The following is a 25,472-nucleotide window of genomic DNA, read 5'->3' as shown; positions in this document are numbered from 1 at the left end:
AGATCTGCCCCCTTCTAGAGCTGAACTTTGAACTTTAATGTTCTGATTTCTTTTGTAGTTTCTCTCTACTGTGGTATGTAGATTGTCCTCTCCAAGGAGATGAGTGTATTATCTATAGTTTACAAAGCATTGTTTCTTTTTAATTCATGGTAGCATTTTCTGCCAGTTAACTAACTGAAAGTAATTGGTATACTTCTCTTTACAGCTTATATTTTTTGTTTCAGCACCATCTCAGTGTTACAGACTTACTGTTCATGACCTCTTGCTGATCTTTTCATTGTGTGTAGGTCTAGCAGACAATTTCACTCCATTTCCCAAACATTATTGGGTACCGGTTTGTTAGCTTGACATCATAAAAGGATGAGAAAACAGCAGAATTAGTCAATTTTGTTAATATGTTTCCAGTAAAAGAGTAAATCAGAGAATAGAAATGGCACTTTAAACTGGATACTGTCAAGTTAGGGCACAATGAACTTATCATTGACCATTGCAAAATCAGAAGTTTGACTTCTGTGATAGCTGATGAGGCTAATATTGGTTATTATTTGTTGAGTACATACTACATGCTAGGCCCTGTGCTAAGACATTTGGGAGATGCTTATCTAATCTGAGTAACCCTCCAAAGTATGTGATAGTGGTATCCCCCATTTTACAGTAAGATAAAAAATCTGAGGCTTTAAGAAATTGAGGTCACACAACAAATTTAGATCTGAACTTTGATCTCAGTAAATTCAGATTTGTACCTTGAGCTCTCTTAAATAACTTTTCCTATGGTTCATAACTGTCTCAAGTATAGGATCCAAGTTCACTAGCTTGGCTTAGAAAACCTTTTCTGGGTGGGGGAGAGGGGTTCATAAAATAACCATCTGGTGCTGTTGTAATAGCTATACTGTATCTTCTCTCTTTTCTCATTGTTCTGACATCTTGTAGTTTCCGTTGTTATCTGGACATGATAGGTTGTTTCATTTTTTCTTTTGTGGTACTGGGGTTTAAACTCAGGATCTTGCACTTCAAGTGCTGTACCATTTGAGTCACACACCCAGCATGGATCTTCCATTATTCTTTTTTTCCCCCTGCAGTGCTGGAGATCAACCCAGGGCCTGTGGATGGTAGGCAAGCGCTGTACCGCTGAGCTACATCCCCAGCTCTCTTATTATTTTTGTTTTTCCATATATTCTTACCTGTCTAGAATGCTCTTCTCTCTAGCAAATTCTAACTCATTCGTCAAGACTCAGTTTGATGTCACTTCTGACATCTTCTCTAGGCATAGTTTCTGTGCTTCCATAGTACCTTGGTTTTATTTGAGTAATAGCACTTTTAGTAATAATAGTAGTAGCTTACAGAGCATAGAGTACTTATTCTGTGTTAGTCACTATGTTATACACTACTATTTCACGTAGTCTCCCAGTAACTCCAAAAAATTTCTCTTGTCCCCATTTTACAAATGAAAAACCTATCCAGGTTCAATCATATTTTCTGGTAGTTTGGACCAGTCTCAACCTTTAATCACTGTGTTGTTCTAACTCTCTTGTTATTTCCTCCTTATAGTTTACTTATCTCACTGGACTTAGGACTCCTTGAATAAAAAATCTTTCATGTTTTATTTATATTTCTAGTATGGAATCAGTCTGGCACCTAGAAGTTGCTCAAATATTTGAATTAGTGGTTGAATAAAGGCAGGTATACAGGAAGAAAAGACTCAGTAGAATCTAAGAAGAATGTCCAGACTTGGGGACTGAACTTCCTGCTGTGCTGTGGATTATTTAGGTTGAACTGTTAGTTTCTGTGATATTTTATAAAGTTGAAATATGAAGTCGTGTTATGAGCGGTTATAATCTCTCTTCATTGTACACAATTATAGCAGTCCCATTTAATTGTTTCCTTTTGTGTGACCCATTGTATATGTACTTGTTTTTCTGTGGACTATTGCAGAATTTTTGTCAAAATGTCTGAATAGAGAGGAATCTTAACATATAAGCCAATGGTAAAAGAAATAATATGCCATTACTATGGGTTCTAGAGGAATTTGTAACTATTATACTCATCTTTTTTAATGTCTCAAGAATTGTTTGCTTTATTTTGTATGCATTTTTTTCAAAAGGTTGATTTCTCCTATGGAGTTTTAAAAGTTAAATTTTCAGTGTAGTGCTTTTTTTTTTTTGAAACCAATCCTTTCTTATCCTAATCAAATAGTCCACAAAAATATGATATGTCAAGCAGATGTGTACATGTATTTTTAGATGAGTATGTGATATGTTCATACCCTTGACCCAGTGTAGTGTGTTTTCATATTGTTATTTGCTGAGATTGCTAGCCAATTATTTTTCCTGCCTATTTTCATAGAATTAAATTTATTTAATAAGTGAAGTTTATTCCTGTGGGTTATTGGCTGGCCTTAACAGCTCTTTAAAATATTCATTACTCTGTACCTCTTTAAGCCTCACAAGCTATGTGATAAGCTATATAGAGTGTAATCATCTGAATTTTATAACTGGTGAAACAGACCTAGTTTGTTCAAGGTTACATAGCCATCAAATGGTAAAGTAAGATTTGATTTTTGGTGTTCTGATTGCAGAAAGTGTTGTTTTTTTATAATAATATAAAGAGATATGGGGGTATAGTTTAGTGATAGGATACTTGCCTTGTATGTGAAAGGCCCTGGGTTCAATCCCTCGTACCTCCAAAGCCAAACCAAACCAACAACCCGGAGAATCATTGTAAATCACAATGATTATGGAAACAACAGTGAAAAATTCAGGTTTATGAGGAATTGATCACATGATGTCACCTTCTAAGTTGTAATACATTTTTTTTTTTTTTTTTTTTGCAGTGCTAGGGCTTGAACTCAGGACCTTCACCTTGAGCCACTCCACCAGCCCTTTTTTTTTTGTGAAGGATTTTTTCGAGATAAGGTCTCGAGAACTACTAGCCTGGGCTGGCTTTGAACCACAATCCTCCTGATGTCTGCCTCCTGAGTAGCTAGGATTACAGGCGTGAGTCACTGGTGCCTGGTTGCAATACATTTTTTAAGTATACAGTGAAATGACACCTATAATTTCCAGAATGTTCAGTTCTTTTTTATTTATTTATTTTTATTTTTTTAAGTGTTGGGGTTTGAACCCAGGGCCCTGAGATTGCTACGCAGGGATGCTCTGCCACTTGAGCTATGCCTTTAGTCCTTTTTTACTTTAGTTATTTTTCAGGTAGGATCTTGCTTTTTTTTTTTTTTTTGGCCTGAGGCCTGCCTGAGACTTCAGTCCTCCTACTTAGGCCTCCCTTTAGCCTGGGCACAGGTGTGTACCACACTCAGCTTATTGATTGAGATGGGGTCTAACTATTTGTTTTTGCCGGGCTTGCCTTGAACATCTGTCTTCCTGTTCTTTGCTTCTGGAATAGTGGGGATTATGGGTGTGAGCCACCACACAGAGTTTAGAATGCCCAGATCTTTTGGGTTAAGTGTTTGCTTCCTGGGACATTTTCTTTTTAAATTCTGTTGCTTAGGCTAATAGTAAAATTCGTTTATTTGGAATGTGTAAGAGAAAGGAAGACAGAGATGCTCTCACTTACTTGGTAACAGAGAATTTTTTTTTTTTTTTTTTTGTGGTACTGGGGTTTGAACTGAGGGACTCATTGCTAGGCAGGTGCACTAGCATTCGAGTCAGTCTCGATTGTTTTTGTTCATAGGTAGAGTGTGAAGCTATCCTGTATGGTTCTATTTGCTAACATATTTTTTGCCTTTGATAGGTGAAATCTTCATTATTAAATGTTTTTAATATAGAAAGCCCAAGTTATGAATAAGTATGGTGAGTTGTAAGGAAGGACTACAATTATATCTGCTCTGTGACATTAGACAGTCTCTAAGGGAATAATAATATATACAGTACAAAAAATAAATTTTAGCTGGTGTAGGGAGCAACAGTAACTTCTATAATATGCAGCTTAATAGCTAGATTCAGATGTTAAAAAGTAGGGCTAAAACCAGGTGCTGGTGGCTCACGCCTGTAAATCTTAGCTACTTGGGAGGCTGAGATCAGGAGGATCCAGGTTCAGGATCAGCCTGAGCAAATAGTGAGACCCCTCCCCCCATCTCCAAAATAACCAGAGCAAAGTGGGTTGGAGATGTGGCCAAGAGGTAGAGTGCCTGCTTTGCAAGCACAAACCCATGAGTTCAAAACCCCAGTTCCACAAAACCAAAAAAAGTAGGGCTAACATAAGTGGTTACAATATAATGCCTAAGATAAAACTATTTTAAAGTTAGCTCAGACCTAGTCTAGATGGGAAAAGGCAGAGAGTATTTATTTGCACTTTTCTGTGCAAGCCACATAATTGATTTGACCATTCATCAGATACTTTGGATTCACTGACTTTGATTATGAGTGATATTTTTATTTTTATTTTTTGATGGGAATGGGGTTTGAACTCTGGACTTCATGCTTGAAAGCAGGCATTCTACCACTTGAGCCACACCTCCAGTCCATTTTTGCCTTAAACTGTGATGCTCTTGATCTCAGCCTCCAAGTAGCTAGGATTACAGTTGTGAGCCATTGGTGCCCAGCTTCATTAATTTTTTTTTAAAAGAAATTGTGTGTGTGTGTGTGTGTGTGAGAGAGAGAGACACACACACACACACACGCACACGCACACGCACATACTGGGATTAAACTCAGGGCTTTGCATGTGGTAAGCAAGTACTCTACCAATGAACTATATCCCCAGCTCTATTTTAAATTTTAATATGTATGTGAAAAGGGAAGAGAATTATATCAGCTCATAGAGTTTCAATATTGTGTCTTGCTATTTGAGACTGTGGGCTGGTGGCTGTGATCTTTAAAGAGTTATCCTGATAATTCCCACTTCAGCTGTAACCTCTCCCTATTAATTACCATATAGTTACTCACCTAAGAGGTACAGCTGTGTGAGTATGTGCACGTCAATATCAGCACCAGTTAGCAAATAATGAGTTTCTACTTGCATAGGTAAATTTAGGGCAATTCTTGTCTCTTTATACTTAAATGATCACCACAGCTAAATTTGACTCGGGGTTTCTTTTTTTTTTTTTTTTTTTTGGAGGGGGGCATATGGGTGTTTGAACTCAGGGCCTCATGCTTGCCAGGCAAGTACCATACCATTGGAGTCACTCTGCCAGCCCTTTTTTGTATTGGGTATTTTCGAGATAGGGGCTCACTGTTGACCCAGGTTGGCTTTGAACCACGATCCTCCTGATCTCTGCCTTCAAAGTAACTAGGATTATAGGTGTGAACCACCAGTGCCTGGCCTTTTTTTTTTTTCCTTAATAATACGTCTTGGAGATTATAACTAGAAGTTTTCTTTTTAATTTTAAAGATTATACAATAGTTTAGAGTTATACAATAGTTGAAAAAATTATAAAGAATTCTGCTCTATTACCCACCCATCTTCCCTTCCTACAATATCTATGCAGTAACCATAATACAATTATCAAAGCAGGAATTTAACATTGGTACAATACAGTTAACCAAGTCATAGACTGTATTTATATTTTATCAGTTTTCCTATAATGTCCTTTTTCCTGTTGTAGGATCACATTTAGTTATTTCTCATTTGTTTCCTCTAATCTTAGTCTAATGCAATCTTTTTTTTTATGATTAGATTTTGACAAAATGCTTTGTATAGAAACTATTGTTTCTGAATTAAGATTCAAGGTTTTCTTTTAATTCTTTGGGTTTTTAGTATAATACAATGGTGGAAACATGGAACTAAGAATCAGAAACCTATGGGAATTTATGGCAGTCTGGATCAGTTTTATTATTTGTAAAGTAGGTATGATAAAATTTTCTCTGCATTCAACAACTTATTCCCAAATCCTACATTATCTTACAGGCTTGGTATATTAAGGTTTGTGGAAGAATTTTACAAAGCTAAATGGATCTGTTCTTATATGTTGTGTGGGTGTATGTAGGTATGGAGAGGTATTGATTCTTCCAAAAACTTTTTTTTTTTTTTTTTTTTACATAAACTTTTCATTTAGGACAGTTTTAGATTTATAGAAAGAATGCCAAGGTAGTGTAGAGTTCCCTTATTTATTACTAACAATTTACATTGTTTGGTTCATTTGTTACCATAGTGGTGAACTAAAAGGAATACATTGTAATTATTTACTAAAGTCCATACTCTGTGTTCAGATTTCCTGAGTGTTCCAGGATCTCATTCAGGATACCTCATTACATTTAGTTGTTATGTCTCTTTAGGCTCCTCTTGGCTGTGACAGTTTCCAAACCACCCTTCGGAATGTCAGGTTAGCTTTAAATTCCTGGGTGCAAACTATCCTCCTTTGTCATTATGAGTAGCTGAACTTCAGCAGCATGCTACCAGTCAGCGCTTCAAAAACTTTTTTTTTTTTTTTTTTTTGTGGTGCTGACCCACAAATTAAAAAAAGAAAATTTTAGTTAATATTAGTGTTATGTTAGTTTTAGGTCTAATGAAATATTTCACTTAATCATAAGTGCTACATATATATACTGCAGCACAGTGGGATCTTTTGTCTGTTTTTATTATATATTCATTTGCTATTTTAATTTAATTTTATTTATTGATTTTTTTGTTTGTTTGTTTTCAGTACTGGGGCTTGAACTCAGGACCTACACCTTGAGCCATTCCACCAGCCCCTTTTTTTTTTGGTGTATGATGGGGTTTTGAGATAGATTCTCAAGAACTGTTTGGACTTGCTTCGAACTGTAATCCTCCTGATCTTTGCTTCCTGAGTAGCTAGGATTACAGGTTTGAGCCACTGGTGCCTGTTTTAATTTTTTTTTTTTTTTTTTTTAGATGCACTACCGGGGTTTGAATTGAGCAGCTTGCACTTGTTAGAGAAGAGCTCTACCACTTGAGCCATGCCCCCAGCTATTTGCTATTAAAAAAAAAAAAGTGCATTGACTTCCATTTTTTTTTGGCAGTACTGGGGTTTGCATTTGTGGCCTCATGCTTGCTAGGAAGGTGCTCTACCCTTGAGATAGGGTCTCTTGCAGACTATTTGCCTGGGCTGGCCTTGAACCAAAACCCTCCTTATCTCTGCCTCCCAAGTATCTGGGATTACAGGCATGAGCCACTGGTGTCCGACTTTGTGCTTTTTTTTTTTTTTTGGTAGCATTGTTAGGTATAGATCTTATTTGACTTATTTGATATAAAAACCTTCAGTAGGAGCATGAATCTAAAATGTAGCATTGTTCCTGTATGCACAAATAAAAAAGATTTGGTTTAGAATTGTCAGAAATGCATTTCAGTAGAAACTAGAAGTAGTTGCTTGCTTCTTTGCTTAAAAGAAAGAGACAGACTTTTATATATATCTTCCTTACTGATCAACAGTTACATCTATTCTTAGTTTTTTTTTTTTTTTTTTTTCCATTTCCCTTTGAGACAGGATTTTTCCCAGGCTGGTCTCAAACTCATAGGCCCAAAGTATCTGCCTACTTCAACCCCTCAGTAGCTGGGACTACAGGTGTGTACCATCGTCTCAGTTCTTAATTCTTTTTTGTTGTTGTTGTTGTTTTGTTTTTAGGTTAGTGTTGTCTTACTTAATCTTTAAGGCTGTTCTGTCCAAATCTCCATTGCCTTTGATCTTTAGCAATTTTCCCTTGATTTTTGTATTTGGTCCCTCTCTCTCCTTAAATCTTAAAAAAGTTTGGTTTGATTTGGTTTAATTTGTGCTGGGCTTGAATCCGGGGCTGGTTTGCTGAACATACTGCTCTACTTCTAATGTACATTTCCAGCCCACAATAAAAAATCTTATTTTGCCATTCTTTTTTCTTTTTTTTAGTACTGGGGTTTAAACTCAAGGCCTATACCTTGAGTTACTCCACGAGCCTTTTTTTTTGTAATCCCCCACCCCACCATAGGGTCTCACAAGCTATTTGCCCCAGCTGGCTTCAAGCAACGTTCCTCCCTATCTCTGCCTCTGGAGTAGTAGGATTATAGGCGCCCAGCTACATTCCTTTTTCTTCCTCATTCTCTCCCTCTTTCCCTCTCCTTGCTCTCCTCTGTCTCTCTGCCTTTTTCCTTTCTTCTCTCTCTCTCTTTCTGTCCCCTTCCTTTTTCCCCTTCCTTCCTTGTTTCTTTTTTTTTTTTGTACTGTTGCAAATAATTGCAAAGTTATGAAGACCTCAGCTAGCTGCACATAGAATAAATACAGATCAGAGAATAAATCCTGTGTCCTACAAAGGCAGCCTTGTACCCTACCATTCCATCTATGGGAGAGTCCACATTCCTTCCCTGCCTCCAGCTCCCAGCCTGGCTAAGATACAGCTTATCTTCACTTTTCAGTCTTGCTTGACACTCCTAATTTGTTATGGCACTTATATTGTAATTTTGTTTACCTGCCTTCCCCAGTCTCAGCCATGTTTCTTAAGTCCAGGTCCTTTTTCTTCATCTTTGCCTATGTCCTATATCAGGACAATTCCCAGTAGATGGCAGAAAATTAGTGCACCTTATGGCTGGTTTTTGCAAGGCAATTTTTTTTTTTTTGCACTATTTTTTTATTTTGTGAGCTCAGAGCTTCATGCTCACAAAGCAGGCGCTATACTGCTTGAGCCACATCTCCAGTTCAGTTTGCTCTGGTTATTTTGGAAATGGGGTCACTTGAGCTGTTTGCCTGGGCTGGCTTCGAACCACAGTCCTGATCTTGGACTCCTAAGTAGCTAGGATTACAGGTATGCGCCATCTGCTCCCCTCCGTTACTGGGGTTTGAACTCAAGACCTTCCACTTGCTAGGCAGGTGCTCTACCACCTGAGCCATGACTCCATCCCTTTTTGGTTTAGGTATTTTTTGAACACGGTCTCCAGTTTATGCTTGGGCTGGCCTCCAACTGAAATTTACTTATCTCTGCTTCTTGAGTAGTTAGGTTTACTGGTCTGGCAAGGCAGTTGTCTCCACCTCCCAAGTAGCTAGGATTACAGGTGTGAGCCAGTAGTGCCCATCTAAGGGTGTTTTTTATAAAATTCTTTTCTTTGGCTGGTAAAGTGGCCCAAATGGTAGAGCACTTGCCTAGCAAGCATGAGCCCCGAGTTCAAATACCAGTACCACATCCCCCAAAAAAGAAATAAATAAAAATTATTTTCTCCAAACATTTTATTAGACTGAACTTGTAGGGAACATTTTAATCTTATATCTGGATATGTTACCATATGATGCTAGTCTCTTGTTACAGGTGAGAAAACTTTGAGGTATTTGTATACCTTTTAGAACATTGTGCCCCCCCTTATAAAAATATATTAAAAACAATACAAATGTAAAAGTAGCTAGGATTATAGGCTTGAGCCACCTGCATCTGGCTTCATTTCATTTTAAAAATTTTTCTCCATTTCATTTCTTAAAGTTAACTACTCAGAGTTTGTTACCTTGCAGTTTTATAGTGAAGTTTTAAAATTCACCTGCTGTTTGGAAGGAATGCTTTAGAAGTTTATACTATAATTTACTCTAATTATTAACTCGTGTTGTTTATATTTTTCTAGACATACAGACTTTATTTTTTTCAAGCAGCTTTAGGTTTTAAGTTCACAGCAAAGTTGAGGGTGAAGTACAGAGTTCCCATACATATGTTCTTCCCTTCATAGTCCTAGCCTCCCCCAGCAGCATCCTGCACATTTGTTACATTCGTACATTTGTTACTGTAGATGAACCAATATTGACATTTCATTATCAACCAAAGTGCATGGTTTACATTAGGTAGGGTTCACTGTTGTGTTTGGTCCATGGGTTTGTGATTAATGACATGCATCCTCCAGTATGAGTATGTAGTTACACTGCTCTGGAAATCCCTTGTGCTTCATCCCTTCTTCCACCACTGAGCTTTTTTGCTGCTGGGGATTAAAGCATGTGCTATACTCCCAGTCCTTAATTTTTTTTTCTCTCTCTTTTTTTGTTAATATGTATATTTAAAATTTTCTGTTGTACCTTAAATCTTTGGTCACAAAAGTATTCACACACATATGTATATGTATATATATTATAGAATCCTTATCATCTGCAGTGCGTTGTTTATTTTTTATTTTCTTGTGGTATTGGGGATTGATACTTGCTTCATACTTGCTGCTTGAGCTACTCCTCCAGCTTGCAGTGTGTTTTGAATTAATTTTAAATACAGTTCAAAGTATGGTTTAAAGCTTTTTTTTTCTTTCATATAGATACCTAGTGTTAGCACCATTTATTTATTTATTTTCATTTATTTATATGTGCATGCGATGTTTGGGTCATTTCTCCCACCTTCCCCCTGCCCCCTCCCTTACCTCCCTGCCCCCTCCCTTACGTCCCTGCCCCCTCTCTCTTCCCTTCTACCCCCTCGCTACCGGCAGAAACTATTTTACCCTTATCTCTAATTTTGTTGAAGAGAGAGTATAAGCAGTAATAGGAAGGACCAAGGGTTTTTGCTAGTTGAGATAAGGATAGCTATACAGGGAGTTGACTCGCACTGATTTCCTGTACATGTGTGTTACCTTCTAAATTAATTCTTCTCGAACTAACCTTTTCTCTAGTTCCTGGTCCCCTTCTCCTATTGGCCTCAGTTGTTTTAAAGTATCTGCATTAATTTCTCAACATTGAGGGCAACAAATGCTATCTAGTTTTTTGAGTGTCTTACCTATCCTCATACCTCCTAAGTGTGCTCTCCCTTTATCATGTGCTCAAAGTCCAATCCCCTTGTTGTGTTTGTCCTTGATCTAATGTCCGCATATGAGGGAGAACATACGATTTTTGGTCTTTTGGGCCAGGCTAACCTCACTCAGAATGATGTTCTCCAATTCCATCCATTTCCCATCGAATGATAACATTTCATTCTTCTTCATGGCTGCATAAAATTCCATTGTGTATAGATACCACATTTTCTTGATCCATTCGTCAGTAGTGGGGCATCTTGGCTGTTTCCATAACTTGGCTATTGTGAATAGTGCTGCAATAAACATGGGTGTGTAAGTGCCTCTGAAGTAACCTATGTCACATTCTTTTGGGTATATCCCCAAGAGTGGTATTGCTGGATCATATGGTAGATCTATGTTTAGATTTTTAGGAAGCCTCCAAATTTTTTTTCCAGAGTGGTTGTACTACTTTACATTCCCACCAGCAGTGTAAAAGGGTTCCTTCCCCCCCCCCCCCCCCCCCCCCGAATCCTCACCAACACCTGTTGGTGGTGTTGTTGCTAATGATGGCTATTCTAACGGGTGAGGTGGAATCTTAGTGTGGTTTTAATTTGCATTTCCTTTATTGCTAGAGATGGTGAGCATTTTTCATGTGTTTTTTGGCCATTTGAATTTCTTCTTTTGAGAAAGTTCTGTTTAGTTCACTTGCCCATTTCTTTATTGGCTCATTAATTTTGGGAGAGTTTAGTTTTTTGAGTTCCCTATATATTCTGGTTATCAGTCCTTTGATGTGTAGCTGGCAAATATTTAGCACCATTTATTAAAAATGCTATTATTTCTATATTAACTTGTCTTTGTACTTTGTTGAAGATGGGTTAATCATAAATGGGAGTCTTTTTCTGGACTTACTGTAGTATTAATACTGATTGGTATTGTAGCTGATTGATCTAGAATGGTTTGGAAACATAGCTGTGTTTAGAAAATTGTTAAACCTTTCATTTGGAACCTGGTGTTTGCTGACAGCAGTTTGTAATCTACAGAAAGATTTTCTAAAGCAACTTTAAGCCTAAAGTTAAAAGATACCAATAATGATTCATTATCTATTTGGGGAAGCAAGCTGTTTTTTATTTTTCATGCAGCAAGAATGATATATGGTTTTTCCTAGAAGATGCCCATTTTCTTTTTCTTTTATTTTTTCATTTCTTTTTTGTTTTTCTATGTGTTTTTTTTTTTTTTTTCGAGATAGGGTCTCCCATACATGTATCCCAGGCTGGCCCTGAGGTAGTGATCCTTTTCCCTCAGCTGCCCCCCTTCTCAGTGTTGGGATAATGGGTGTGCACCACCATGCCTTAAAAGTTTTTTTTCTCGTCACTACCAAAACTTTTTTCAGTAGTGGTGGGGATTGAATTTAGGGCCTTATGCATACTAAGCATACACTCTACCACTGAGATAAGCTCCCATCCCCTAACAGTTCATTTTTTTTCTTTTGGTGGGACTGGGACTTGAACTCAGAGCCTCATGCTTGCTAAGCATCCACTCTATCACTTGAGCCACTCCTCCAGTCTTTGTTTTGTGATGGTTTTTTTTTTTCCAGATAGAGTCACATGGAAGTGTTTTCTGGATTCGAACCATGATCCTCCTGATCTCTGCCTCCCGAGTAGCTTGGATACATGCATGAGTCACTCGTTCCTGGTGAATAGTTCGTTTAAGTGTACAGTTGAGGTTAAAATGCTAAGAAGCAGATTTTATTTTAAAAAGATCATTGAACAAAATAATTGGAGTGTAATTTAAGACATCTTTCAAAATGGAACGTTTTCATTTGTTGATGCGTTTTCCTCATTCCTAGAATACCTGTTCTTAAGTGTGTGTGTGTGTGTGTGTGTGTGTGTGTGTGCGCGCGTGCGTGTGTGTGTGTGTGTGTGTGTGTGTGTGTGTGTGTGTGTGTGTTGCTGGGGATCAAACCCAGGGCCTTGCACAGACTAGGCAAGTGCTGTACCACTGAGCTACTTCCCAGCCCTTCTGTTAAATTTGTTTTTTTGTGTTTGGAAAACCTCATGCCCCATGGTTCCTTTCTTTTATTGCGGTAAGATCCACATGCAATTTTACATTTTAATGCGTATACATAGTTTGGTGGCATGAAACAATAATGTTCAACTGTCATCACCACCACTGTCTAGTTCTGGAACTTTTTTTTTAAATCACTGCCCCACAATTTGAGCACCTAATTATTCTTTAGTGTTTACCTACCCTAGTAAATGTTGGGGCCGTAAAAGAGAAACAAAACTCAGTTCTTATCTCTAAAGACCCCATAATTTAGCAAGGAAAATTCTAATACTAGGTCAAATGTTAAAGCTCTCCATCATTCAGTTTTATTTACTTAACTAGAATTTTTACCTTGCAAAAGAAAAATAATTTGTTAGGTTAACATTTAAGTTGTCATATCATTCCGAAACACAGCAAATTAATTTAGGCTAGCCAGAAGTCGTCTTTAGTCTTTTGACTTAGGTCAACTGAGAACTCACAAGTCTTCATGTCCTGTCCTTCGTAACAAGAAGGGAATCAGAAAATTATTGATTCAGTGTCATATTAAGAGCTACTCTTTTCTAATGGAGCAGGGAGATCTGAGAAAACTGTGATTAGTTATAACTTCCTAGTTGTCTGCACCTATCTTTAGTTGAACTGTTTTACCTTACTCTAGTTGCAATGACAGCTTGCTTGATTATAATTAGCCATGGCATTGTACAGGCATGTTTTTTCCTTGGCAGGTCAGATCATCTTTTTTTTTTTTTTTTTTTTTCCGGTACTGGGGACCAAACTCAGGGCCTTGCACTTGCCAGGCAGGCGCTCTTCCACTGAGCTAAATCCCCAACCCTGCTCAGATCATCTTGAGGAATAGTTGTACTTGGATATTGTGTCAAGAAATTGTGCTTTCCAATATCTTGAGAATATGTTAGGTAGCAATTGTGTCTTAGTAGTTTTAGTTAAAAGTAATGTTGACTTGGGGAATAGCGCAATGGTAGAGTGCTTGCCTAGCATGCACAAGGCCCTGGGTTTGCTCTCTACCTCTGCCAAAAAAAAAAAAAAATTGTGTTGTCAACATTGAGCAGTATTATAATTATTGTTTTTTATTTACATTTTTATATTATGACTTCTTTTCTTTTTCTTTCTCTCTTGCTCTTTCATTCTTCTTCTCTCTCAGTCTGTCTTTTTTTCCCTTTTGAGATAAGAGTATTGCTCTGTAGCTCAGGCTGACCTGCCTCTTCCTCCCAAGTGCTGGGCGTATAGGCATGAACCATCACACCTGACTGTAATCTATTTTCTTTAGTATGAAAGTAAGACAGTATGGCCCTTTCTTGTTGTTTTTGTTTTATGAAGAGAAAAGTATATACATTTTATTTAATACTTTTACATGCGTACAGGAGTTTTTTTTTGCAGTGGATACTTTTTGTTTTTAATTTTATTTTTACATTTACTTAACATGTGTACACATTATTTGGGCCACTCCCCCCCTTTTTTTTTTCCTAATACAGTCAGTCTAAAGAGTTAATGTTAGCTATTGGAGTGGCTCATAGTAGAGTACGTGCCTCCCAAGTGTAAGGCCCTGAGTTCAAACCAGTACTACCAAAAAAGAAAAAGAGTTGATGTCCAAATGATTGTTTAATGTTGTTAACAATTTTAGCACTTGTCAGAGGAAGAAGAGTTCAGGTTTTTAGGCTTAAACTCTTTTTGTATGTGTGTGTGTTGTTCTGGGGTTTGAATTTAGGGCTCTGTGTTTGCTAGGCTGGTGCTCTATGACTTGAGCCTTACCTCCAGCCCTAGGCTGAAACTCCTTTTTTTTTTTTTTTTTTTTTTTTTTTGTAATACTGGGGCTTGAACTCAGGGCCTTCATTTTGAGTCACTCAACCAGCCCTATTTTTGTGAAGGATTTTTTTGAGATAGGGTCTCATGAACTATTTGACTGGGCTGGCTTTGTTTTTTTTTTTTTTTTTTTCATTTTTCTTTTATTATTCATATGTGCATACAAGGCTTGGTTCATTTGTCCCCCCTGCCCCCACCCCCTAACTGGGCTGGCTTTGAACCACTATCCTCCTGTTCTCTGCCCCCTGAGTAGACAGGATTGCAGGCATGAGCCACCGGCACCCAGCTAGATTTTTTTTTTTTTTAGTATAAATTTGTGGTGCAGTTTTCTTAGGATGTTAATCATTTTGATATTTATTATTTTTTAAAAATAACTATAATCTTCTTTTTCCAGGGTAATCACTTTGATCAGTATGAAGAAGGACATTTGGAAATTGAACAAGCTTCTCTTGACAAGCCTATAGAATCGGTAAGATGACCAGTGTTTTATTTTGGGTCTTAGCCAGTCAGTTAGGTAGTTGCTCGTGTGGCACTTGATGTGAATGAAGTTAAGTTTTATTAACGACTGCTAGTAGTTTAGAGCGATTTTCTTGCATGCTCTACAGAAATCAAATAGAGTTTTGTATGTAATTTTATATTTAATATATTGGGAAATCAGTCTAAAGCTAGAGAAAAAAAATTACAATTTTGATTGAAAAAAATGTCATTTTGACCCATGCTGATATTTTAATAAAGATAGCAAGTTAAAGTTTAGTGTTTTTGTAAATTAAATAAAGGAGTAAAATGTATTTTGATCCTTTAATACTTTTCCTGGGCAACATAAACATGTATGAAATGGCCCATTAGAAACAGTTAAGAAATAATCAATTTTATTTCCCAGACTCTTGTGAAATGTTGTAAACTTGGTCTCCTGTAGTTTAAGAAGTGTTTAATTTATGGGTTAGGGATGTAGCTCAGTGGTAGAGTGCTTGCCAAGGTCCTGGGTTTGATCCCCAGCGCCACAAAACAAAGCAAAAAGAAATGTCTGGTTTTTTTTTTTTTCCCTTCAAAAGTCGATTATTTCTATCCTTTCTCACTGCTTAGTTTGGGACATTAATGATGCCAAATGGTAGAACAAAGAGATTTATTTTCCATCTCTTAATTAAGAAACAAAAATCATCTTAATTTTTAAACACTTTATTTTGAAAACCCATTATTTTAAATAACACAGTCTGTCGTTAAAATGTCTAAGCTTGTCATTATTGTCAGCATTTAATATTTGTGCTTAAGTGTACATATTTAATAAGGGTTTCATTGAGGCATTGAAAAACGTACATGGGGAAAAAAGTCAAAGAGGGGACCTTAATCTTTATAGCAGTAAGCCCTCCCTCCCTTTAAAAAACATCAATTGCTTTTCCCTCTGGGAGATAACAAGGCAATTTAGAGAGCACAGATACTTTAGCTTTTATTTTCAAAACTGTGACATAGTAAAGGATCAACATATATTTGTGTTCCTAATTAGGTTGGTGTTGTGTGTTTGTGTGTGTGTTTAGATGTTTACAGAAATTTACACAACTTGGGGTGTTCGACATTTTTCTTCCACAGCAGTTGGCCCATATTAGCTAAGCAGCCATGATCTGGTTTGTATTGCACGGTCTGCCTTTTTTTTTAATTTCTTCTCAAGGGTTTCTTTCTCCCCCACCTCCCTTTCTTACTTCTGTCCTTCTGGTCCAGTGAACACTGCATATAGTACTTTCTGTCTTAATGTGCTGGCATGTTGCTAGACTTAGGCATGGCAGTAATTGATGACGCATGTGATAATGCTGCAGAGGGAGAATTCATATCTGATATGGTGCTGAAAGTCCAGTCTAGTGTTTTGACATAAGAATGAAATGCCAGTCCCACATTACTAAGTTAAAATTCACTGAAATTTGTGCCTTGTTCTGTATCATTTTGGGGATTATTACCAGGCAGAATTTCATACTGAAATCCATAGGCAAATCAGTATCTTGTACTTAAAATAATTTAATTTTTCTGTTTTAATTTGACTAGGTTTCTTTGGGTGAAAGTTTAAGAATAAACCATCAGCAGCAGGTCCCCAGTGCCATATTTTATAAGGTGCATGACTTGTTAATATTCCTGTAGAAGTTATAATTCTGTTGAATACTCTTGACTTGCCAGTAACAGGAAATTTAATTAGCCTGAATTTGCAGTCTACTATTCATTATTGTTAATTTAACAGACTTTTTTTTTTAAAGCACTAAATGATATTTAACATTTCTGAAGCCTTCTTTTAGGGCCACATTGTTTAAGAGTTTTTTAAAATTCATTCCTGTGGCCTGCTAATTTACCCCATTGTCCACAGGTTCTAGCATGTGTCGTTGGAAGAGTACTATGAGAAGACAGTCTGATTGAATAATCATTGTCGAGTAATCTCAATGAGTAGGAGAATTTACATGTGCCTTATTTACTAAGTTATGTTATCTTTTCCATTTAAAATAGCCAGTAGTATAGTACTGACTAGATATTTAACTTTTTTATAATGTATACCCAGAGATGTATATTATATTAATAAATATATATATATATATACTACTATTGAAAATTTACTTCTGAAGCGCATATGCATTATTTGTCATATGGTAGCTTACGTAGTAGTAATAGCAGGAGCTTTATAACCTACAATGTGTTAAATAGAAGTGGGACTCAAAAGATAAAGAGGGTTCTTATTTCTGCTACCTAATCATTTGGGAATAAAACTTAAAGTTTGAAAAGAAATACCTACATGATTGGCATCAAGGTGGTGTTCCCTCTTCTCCCAAAGAAAAAAGTCCCCTATCATCTAAGGAATGTCCACCAAGTAATAAGCATATACCAAGTTATATGGCTGGCTGGCTGTATTGAGCTGTTTTGTTCTTAAGGGGTGTGTTGCTTCTAACACACAGAGAGAGTCTCTGCTGAATTAAAATCTTTCTCTGCAGCAATATCTATTGAGAGGTGCTGACTGTTTTGCTACAGCATGCAACTCAAAAGTGGCTGGAAATAAGCAGCTTTGGGAGTCTACAGATCATTGCAGGAGCTAAAGGTCTAGTCATTATTTTTTTAAACAAAGGTAATCTGCAGCAGCTGATAACCATGGAAGTCTCTGCACAGGTTTGTGCCAAGAATATGCCTGTGTGAAGGGTTATTGTGAGTATAGGTTTAAGGTCTTCCTGTTTTGTAATAGGGTAAATTTAATGCAAACCAGCAAGATGAGAAATGAGATTCAAAGATACAATAATGCATTATACTTTACCGAACTTCTGAAATCTAGATTTGTTAGTGAGATGATACAGGTATTTTAATTTCAATAGGCAAATGTTGAAAACAGTCAAAATCCTGCATTTGTAAAGTATTTAATAATACTTACTATGAAATTTCACTTCCTTTTCTTTATTTCAACCAACCAAATATCCTTCAATGAAATTTCTGATCAGAACTAAAACTTTCTAGGAAAATTATGAAGGAATTGCTAGATAAATTGATTATTTGAATTAAAATGAAAATGTACAGTATTAACATTTTATTTTTCTTGAACTTGAATTTTTAAAGTCATAGTTGGGCTGTTGGGATGGCTCAAGTGGTAGAGTGCCTGCCTAGTAAGTGCAAGGCTGTGAGTTCAAACCCCAGTACCATCAAAAAAAAAAAAAAAAAGTTGTTGTTTTATGAGATTTTAAAGTCCCAGCCATTATAACTATGACTTTCATATACTTAGAGTATTTGGAAAACAAAACTATGTAAAGATATAGCCCAATGTGGGATTCCATCATAGTTAGCAGAATTGGTTGGTGTGATTTAGGATATGTAATCCTTTATGACTTCTGTCATAGCTTAAAAATGAGAAGTCAGGTGGGAGTATGATGTTCACTTATACGAAAAGCAAAATGCCTGCATCATAGACTTAAAATATGCTCTCATGTTGCATCTGGAAGTGCAACTACCCATCAGCCATTAGTTGGTCTTTGCTTTACCTGACTGATTAAAATCCTGCCTTAATCATTGTCAGTTTGATTTAGTAGGTTTTTCAAAATTAGTGTAAGTTTTCAAACTCTAGTTGCTGATGTCTAGTTTGCTTATGTAGGGATTTAGAAGTATATGCATAATTGGATTTTTGTCATGTTGCATATCTGTTTAGATCTGTGGACTCCACTAGTTCCAAACTGTAACTATATAAAGACTGATGATTTGACATTTAGCAGTGACCTTATGTGAACTGCACAATAAATAATGTGCTTCTTGGAGCTGAATGGTGTAGCATTACTATATGGCTTTTCTCTCTAGTCTTCATTGTGTCATCTGTAGTGAGCTATAGATTTCTTTTTTTTTGTTTTGGAAACTTTTACAACTTGTTTGCATGGGTTCACCTGGTAGCATTTGGTTCTTGCTTATAGAGTCTTTAATACACAATCAGCAAAGCTTACAATCCACTCAAGAGACTTATTATTTTTGTCACTGTTGAAAATGGACTAAATTGTATAAATTGGATGTGGCTGTCAATTTTTAATTTAAAAAGGTTGATATTTTTTCAGTATGTTGGCAATTGTGTACAATACACATTTCTTGATTTCAAAGATTTTCCCATTTAAAAATTTTGTCTCTCACATAATAGAGAAGAGCAAAGGTTGGAAATACAACATCTTTAATTATACATTTAAGTTTAGAGATAGGAAAAAAAAAGGTCAATAGGAGTAATTGGTTAAAAAAAAAACTTTTGTATTTTCCTTTTTTAACCACAAGTAGGAGAGCTTCATTTTCAAACAAGGAACGTGCCACACAGCCACCATTTTGAAACTCAAGCACAGAGTCTTAACATATGGGGTGGTTTGTTGGAACCCTGTGAATGATGTAGAAAACCATTTTTCTTGTGTGTGTGTTACTCCCCCTTGGGCAAAATTCATTTGCTTTACTCTATAGTTTAAATTTAGATTTTCTTTGCAATTCTTACATATATGTTTAAATTATAAACAACCTACCACAATCACACACTGTGTTAATTGTAAGCTAGAACTGTTTAAAGAGAAAAAAAAGTTATTTACTTTTGGTTTTATGAGAGTATAATTCAAAACCTCTGTTTGTTTATTTATTGGGACTAGAGTTTGAACTCAGAGCTTTGTGCTTGCAAAACAGTTGCTCTACCACTTGAGCCACACCTCCTGTCCATTTTGCTCTGGTTATTTTGGAGATAGGGTCTCACCAACTATTAACTCCGTGCGCGTGCCCCCCCCCCCATGCTGGCCTTGAAGCATAATCCTCCTAATCTCAGCCTCCCAAGTACCTAGGATCATAGGTGTGATCCATAGGTACCCGGCTTATATATTTTATTTTAAAATCCAAAAACTGCAAGATTTTTAGTAACTATTAAAGTAACTGAAATAGTAAGTAATTACTGTTTTATTTTTTACAATTCTAATAGTTATGATTTTAGAAGTATATTCTAGTGCTCATTGCCCCTGTTCTGTTTAGATTACCTGTTGGAGCTGTAGTAACTTGTGCCAGTTTAAGCTTTGATCTTTTCAAGAGGTAGCCAAGTCTGCTTCATTCCACTGTGTTTAAGGTATTGGTATGTTTTCCTTGTATTACTCATCATCCTTAGCCCATTGAGTTTTGATGAGTGTCTATAAAAACCTTTTTTTCTTTTTTTTGGTAGGAGGTCATACTGATTACTAGCCCTTTCTGGAGAGCCACAGAGTTGCTTTTTCCTCCAAAAGCAGGTAGTTTGAAATGATAGGAAAGGTCATTTATTTACTTAAGGAGGTTGGTAAAGAGAACAGGTTCTGGGAGATATTTATTGTTTCTGTTGCAGGATTTAAGAGTAGCATCCTTTTTTAATGGAGCACCCAACATTTCACTCACTTTCATACTAGAGAAAGTAGATTTAATTTGTAAGAATAGTAAAAAGTTTTAGGGAAAAGAGCCACTATTTTGTGTATTTTGTCTGAGAAGGTGATGGCCATCCTCTTGAGTGGTTTTGCAAAAGTAGTGCTAATGTGTATAACCTAAATTTTTCTTTTTTCTCCCTCTCCCTTTAACATTTGCTTTTCCTTTCACTGTTGTTAGTCACAACACGCTGCTCTTGAATCTCTCAGCTGGTCTTGACTTGTGAATTTACTTATGCTTTCACTCTTCTTTAATAAATACATTACTTGCAAGCAGTGAATTGAAAACAAGACAAAAAAAAAAAAACAAACAAAAAAATGACCATTAGTGATCGGACAGTTTCTTACTTTGTGTTACATTTAACTGTTCTTTTGACAGCCCAGTTTTTAAAGCCAGGTTCGTATGGAAATGCTTTCACTCCACTTGCACTGCTTTTGGAAATAGCATACTGCTTCATCTGTCTGTTTATTTTAGTGCATTCATAATATAACACAGTCAGCATAATGTCTCATCTCCAGTTAGCCAAAGATTAAGTTTCTTCAAAAAACAAAAACAAAAGAAAAGCCGCAATAAAATGGGGGAGGGGGACAACAATTTTTGTCAGCATAATTTAATACCTGAATCTCTGTGCCAAATAAATACAGCACTTAGTGTATTAAGAGATTAGACACTAATTTAATTAATTACGTGTTCTTGGAGTCATTATCCTATCCTTGTCCTTTATAATAATTAGAATACAAAATGAAGATTTTACATATAGATAAGTGTGTTTTCACAGTAGGAAAGTAAGGGTCTATTTTTTCTGTTAATATTACTTATATTGAGACTTTTAATTATTTTATTTTATTTTGTATTCCTGAGCATCAAATCCTGGCCTTGCCACGCTAGGCATGTGCTCTATCACTGAGCTAAATCCCCAGTCTTTAATTTTTTTTTTTTAAATAGTGAAAGTATTTATAAATAGGCACACTCAATACTGAGTTAGAGGATGCTTTTCCTGGCATATAGGGAAGAAGGGAAGCAGCAACAGTGTCGAATTAAAAGTTTTTGCGATGTTTAGTAATATGAAAGTCATCGCTTGGAATTGCACATAGCCTAGTGTTTCTTAATTCTTAGCAAGAATAATTTATGGTGATCTTTTGTACACCATATTAAACAATAGGACCTTTTGTTTATATGTGGTACTGGGATTTGAATTCAGCTCTACCATTTGAGGCACTTCTCCAGCCCTTTTTGCTTCTAGTTAGGTTTCAGACAGGGTCTTGCACTTTTTTCCTAGGCAGGCCTAAGTCTGCCATCCTCCTGCCTGTGCCTCTCCAGTAGCTGGGATTACAGGTACCACCACACCCAGTTTATTTATTTAGATGGGATCACACTTATTTTTTTGCCTAAGCCTGGCCTCAAATCACAGTCCTCCTACCTCTGTCTCCCAAGTAGCTGAGGTTACAGATGTTAGTCACCATGCTGAGCATATCTTGTTTTAGAAATGTTTTTCATTTTCATGTGCCTCTACTTTTTGTTTTAAAAAGTATCCTGAGAGCCAGATGCAGTGGTGCAGAGCTGTAATCCCAGCTCCTTAGGAGGCTCAGGCAGAATAGGGAGGATCAAGTGTTCAAAGCTGTCCTGGGCAACACAGCAAAACCCAGTCTCCAAAGGTCGGGAAGTGGTGCAAAAATGGGGGCCAGGCATGTGGTGCACTCAGAGAGGCTGAGGCAAGAGGATTGCAAGATTCAGGCCAGCCTGAACAACATAGGGAGACCATGTCTCAAAACAAAACACATACTATCCTCATTTCCCTCCTCCATTAATGAATAATCAACTTCTCAGTCCAGTTTTGTAGTTTGCATGCTCCACTAAAATTGTGGAAGGAAATTGTCCCTGAAAAAAAAAAAAAGCAAAGCATTTGGGGAGGCTGCATCTTCTAATTTCTGCCAGAGAAGATAACAGTAAACTAATGTTTTTCTTTCCTCTACAACTCCAAAGACTTTTTATCATTGAATATGGAACTGACAATAAACAGTTTAATATGAGCTATTTGATTTCAATGAGAGATTTGTGGTTTTTTAGCTCTATAAATTAATTTCAAGCATAATGAGATTATTTCCAAATGGTGATACTAGATTAATACTATAACTTACAAAAATGCATGTTGAACCTATGGCCTTGTGCAAGCTAGGCTAACACTGTACCACTGAGTTACATCCCCAGCCTTAAATGTTTTTCTTTGGATTAGTATCATCATTTTTTCTGGTACATTTTTTTTCTGAAGGTTATTTTAGCTTTGTCTTGTTACTTTGCAATAATTGTAAATTACAAAGCAGAGAATTGGACAAAAGCTGTTTCTTTTTTTCCCCTGAGGACTGGGGTTTGAACTTAGGGCCTACACCTTGAGCCACTCCACCAGCCCTATTTTGTGAAGGGTTTTTTAGAGACTAGGTCTCAAGAACTGTTTGCCCAGGCTGACTTCAAACTGCTATCCTCCTGATCTTTACTTCCTGAGTAGCTAGGATTATAGGTATAAGCCACCAAGTTCTGACTGTTTGGCGGTAGTGGGGTTTGAACTCAGGGTCTCAAGCTTGCTGGGCAGGTGCTCTACCACTTGAGTGGTACTTATACTGCTAGCAGTTTTTGATTTCTTGGCCTTTTACACAAAAGCTGACATCTAATTGTTGTTTCTGGTGTCTTTTCATGCAATTCACATTGAAATAAATTTCCTAGTGTGCTCCTAGGAAGATGAGACATTATGTATGTTGGTTTTTTCCCCCCCCTACATGCACTAATGGTTCTTTACTGTTAACTTATTGCTAGGCCTGTTTCATTCTAACATCTTAGCATTTCTGTTAGACTACATGTTGAAATGCATCACTCAGTCTGTGCTTGAGCTCATTTTATTTTTCTGTTTAATCAGTTTAATTTCTTGTTTTACTAACCTCACTGTTTTTTCAGTTTAATATTGGCTGCATGCTAGTTAAATATTTATATTATATATATATTTAAAAACCCAATCAAGTCTAGCCTGGATTTTGCTGATTGTTTTTTCATTTCTAGTGGTGGGGCAGTCTTACACTCATAACTTACTTTGTATCATGAAAGCCTGACACATAAAATAACTAAATACAATGTAGATTTTCTTTTTTTTTATTTAAAAAAAATCTTTAAAGTGGTGCTGTCTAGGTGGTGGATATGATTGTATAAGTACCTTGATTTTATGCTTTTTAATGTTAGTTTTAAAATTTTATAAATGTATTCTTCCCCTTTTTCCTTTCCCACTTTTCTCCTTTTTAAAGTGTATGTACAAAAGTTGCCCAGCACACCATCAGAAAGGACCCTCACCCCATATGTTCTTCCCATATAAAATACTAGCCAGCATTTCTTTTTTACATTAATGTCCCTTTTATTGGGCACATTTATCCTATTATTAGCACCTTTTTGCATGCATATATGTAGAATTATCTCTTGCTCATCACCTGTGTAAATGTAATTAGGAAGGGAAGAATATATTATTGGAATATTTTTGGTTTGTCTCTCTGTTCTGTCTGTCAGGATAATATTGGACACCGCTTACTCCAGAAACATGGGTGGAAGCTGGGCCAGGGATTGGGAAAATCTCTTCAGGGTAAGTTTTTAAAATTTACCAAAAAAAAAAAAAAAAAATGCAAAAGCAAGCAAGAAAGCAAGCAATGTTTCTTATACCTGAATGTATTTGTTGTGTTTTTAAGAAGTGTTTGGGTTTTTCCACCCTGCCTTTCCCCCTGCTAGAATAGCCTATTTTTCCTGTAACTGCATTTTAAGTTGCTGTTTAGCCTCCATATTTGCCAATAATTTGCAGGAGTAAGCTGCTGTGTCATTAAAATTCAGAGGTCAAATATACTGCGTATAGCTCAATCCATTTGAATTTATGTGTATGATAGTGATGGATGGGTGAAGTAAAAGGAACACATACTATCTTATCAGACTTTGCTTTTCTTTATGCATTTTAGTGATACTGTATTGTGGCTTCAGTATTAACAAAGAGTATAATTCAACAGCAGAGTTTAACTTTTGTACTTCCAAATTCTCTCTAATGCAGATAATTTCTCTGGCTTTTTTGCTCTGTGATCAGAATTTATGTAGTGGTGGAGAGAAAAACATAAAATGAAAGCAGAGGTTTCCTAGGGCTCTCCAAGCAGAGGCCATTTCTCTGGTTCAAATCAGGCTCTGGAAAATGCATGACTTAAAGTTTCTATTTAATTTATTTTTCTTTTTAACTATAGATAAAACAAAATACTAACATTTGTACATCTGAATGTACATCTGGAGTTTTAATTCAGGGCCTTATGTTGCTTGGCAAGTGCTCAACCACTTGAGGCACACTCCCAGATCTTTTTGCTGTAGCTATTTTTCAGAGTCTTGTGCTTTTTGCCTGGGCCAGTCTTAGACCATAATCCTCCCTACCTCCCACATAGCTAGGAATACAGGTATGTACCACCATGCCTGGTTTGTTTGTTGAGATGCAATCTTGCCAGCTTTTTGACCCTGCTATCTTCAAACCACACCATCATGCTGTAGCCTGCTTCTGAGTTCTTGCTGTTTGGAAACTGCCTATACTTTTTAGTTCTGTCAGATTCAAGAGCTTTTGTTGCCCTGAAGAATACTATCTCAGAATTGAGGACATTTGTACTTCTGCATCTGATTGTGGAGGACCGCATTGTATAAATGTCTGTTTCTGTTTTGTTTTGTTTTTTTTTTTTTTGGGTAGTACTGGGGATTTGAACTCAGGGCCTTACACTTGCTAAGCAGGTGCTCTACCACTTTAGCCACTCCACCAGCCCTTAAAGGTCTGTTTGAAGATAGGTGAGGTAATTTGACTAATTAATTGAATTTTGGAAATGGATTTTTCAGTTGAATGCAAAAGTCTAATCAAGCAAATATGTTAAGAAGCAACAAGAGGACAGGAAATAGAATTTCATTCATTAAAAGCTCTGCTTTTGGCTGGGTGCCGGTGGCTCATGCCTGTAATTCTAGCTACTCAGGAGACAGAGGTACAGAAGAGCGCGGTTCGAAGCCATCCCAGTCAAATAGTTCTCGAGACCCTATCTCAAAAAACCCTTCACAAAAGTAGGGCTGGTAGAGTGGGC

General features: G+C 36.6%; 1 protein-coding gene across 15 annotated transcripts in view; it reads left to right on the top strand.

Moving 5' to 3' along the window:
- The window catches only part of Gpatch8 (G-patch domain containing 8), a 98,975-nt gene that overhangs the window by 8,839 nt on the left and 64,664 nt on the right, over nucleotides 1–25,472 (top strand). For 3 of the 15 annotated variants that reach the window (XM_074045578.1, XM_074045582.1, XM_074045584.1), the window contains exons 2-4: nucleotides 14,855–14,929; nucleotides 16,045–16,079; nucleotides 23,899–23,971. Coding sequence is in view for 3 of the 15 variants with exons in the window: in XM_074045571.1 (XP_073901672.1) it covers nucleotides 12,277–12,294; nucleotides 14,855–14,929; nucleotides 23,899–23,971 (166 nt within the window). In the remaining 12 variants the exon portion in view is untranslated. Of the gene's footprint in view, nucleotides 1–7,396; nucleotides 7,475–12,196; nucleotides 12,295–14,854; nucleotides 14,930–16,044; nucleotides 16,080–20,733; nucleotides 20,752–23,898; nucleotides 23,972–25,472 lie in introns of all 15 variants that reach the window. The other 12 variants (XM_074045573.1, XM_074045579.1, XM_074045583.1 and 9 more) reach the window with 7 other exon arrangements.

Source organism: Castor canadensis, chromosome 11, assembly GCF_047511655.1.
Source record: "Castor canadensis chromosome 11, mCasCan1.hap1v2, whole genome shotgun sequence".
Lineage (NCBI taxonomy): Eukaryota > Metazoa > Chordata > Mammalia > Rodentia > Castoridae > Castor > Castor canadensis.
Note: the sequence above shows the minus strand (reverse complement) of the source record. Positions and strands in the feature narration are given on the sequence as shown.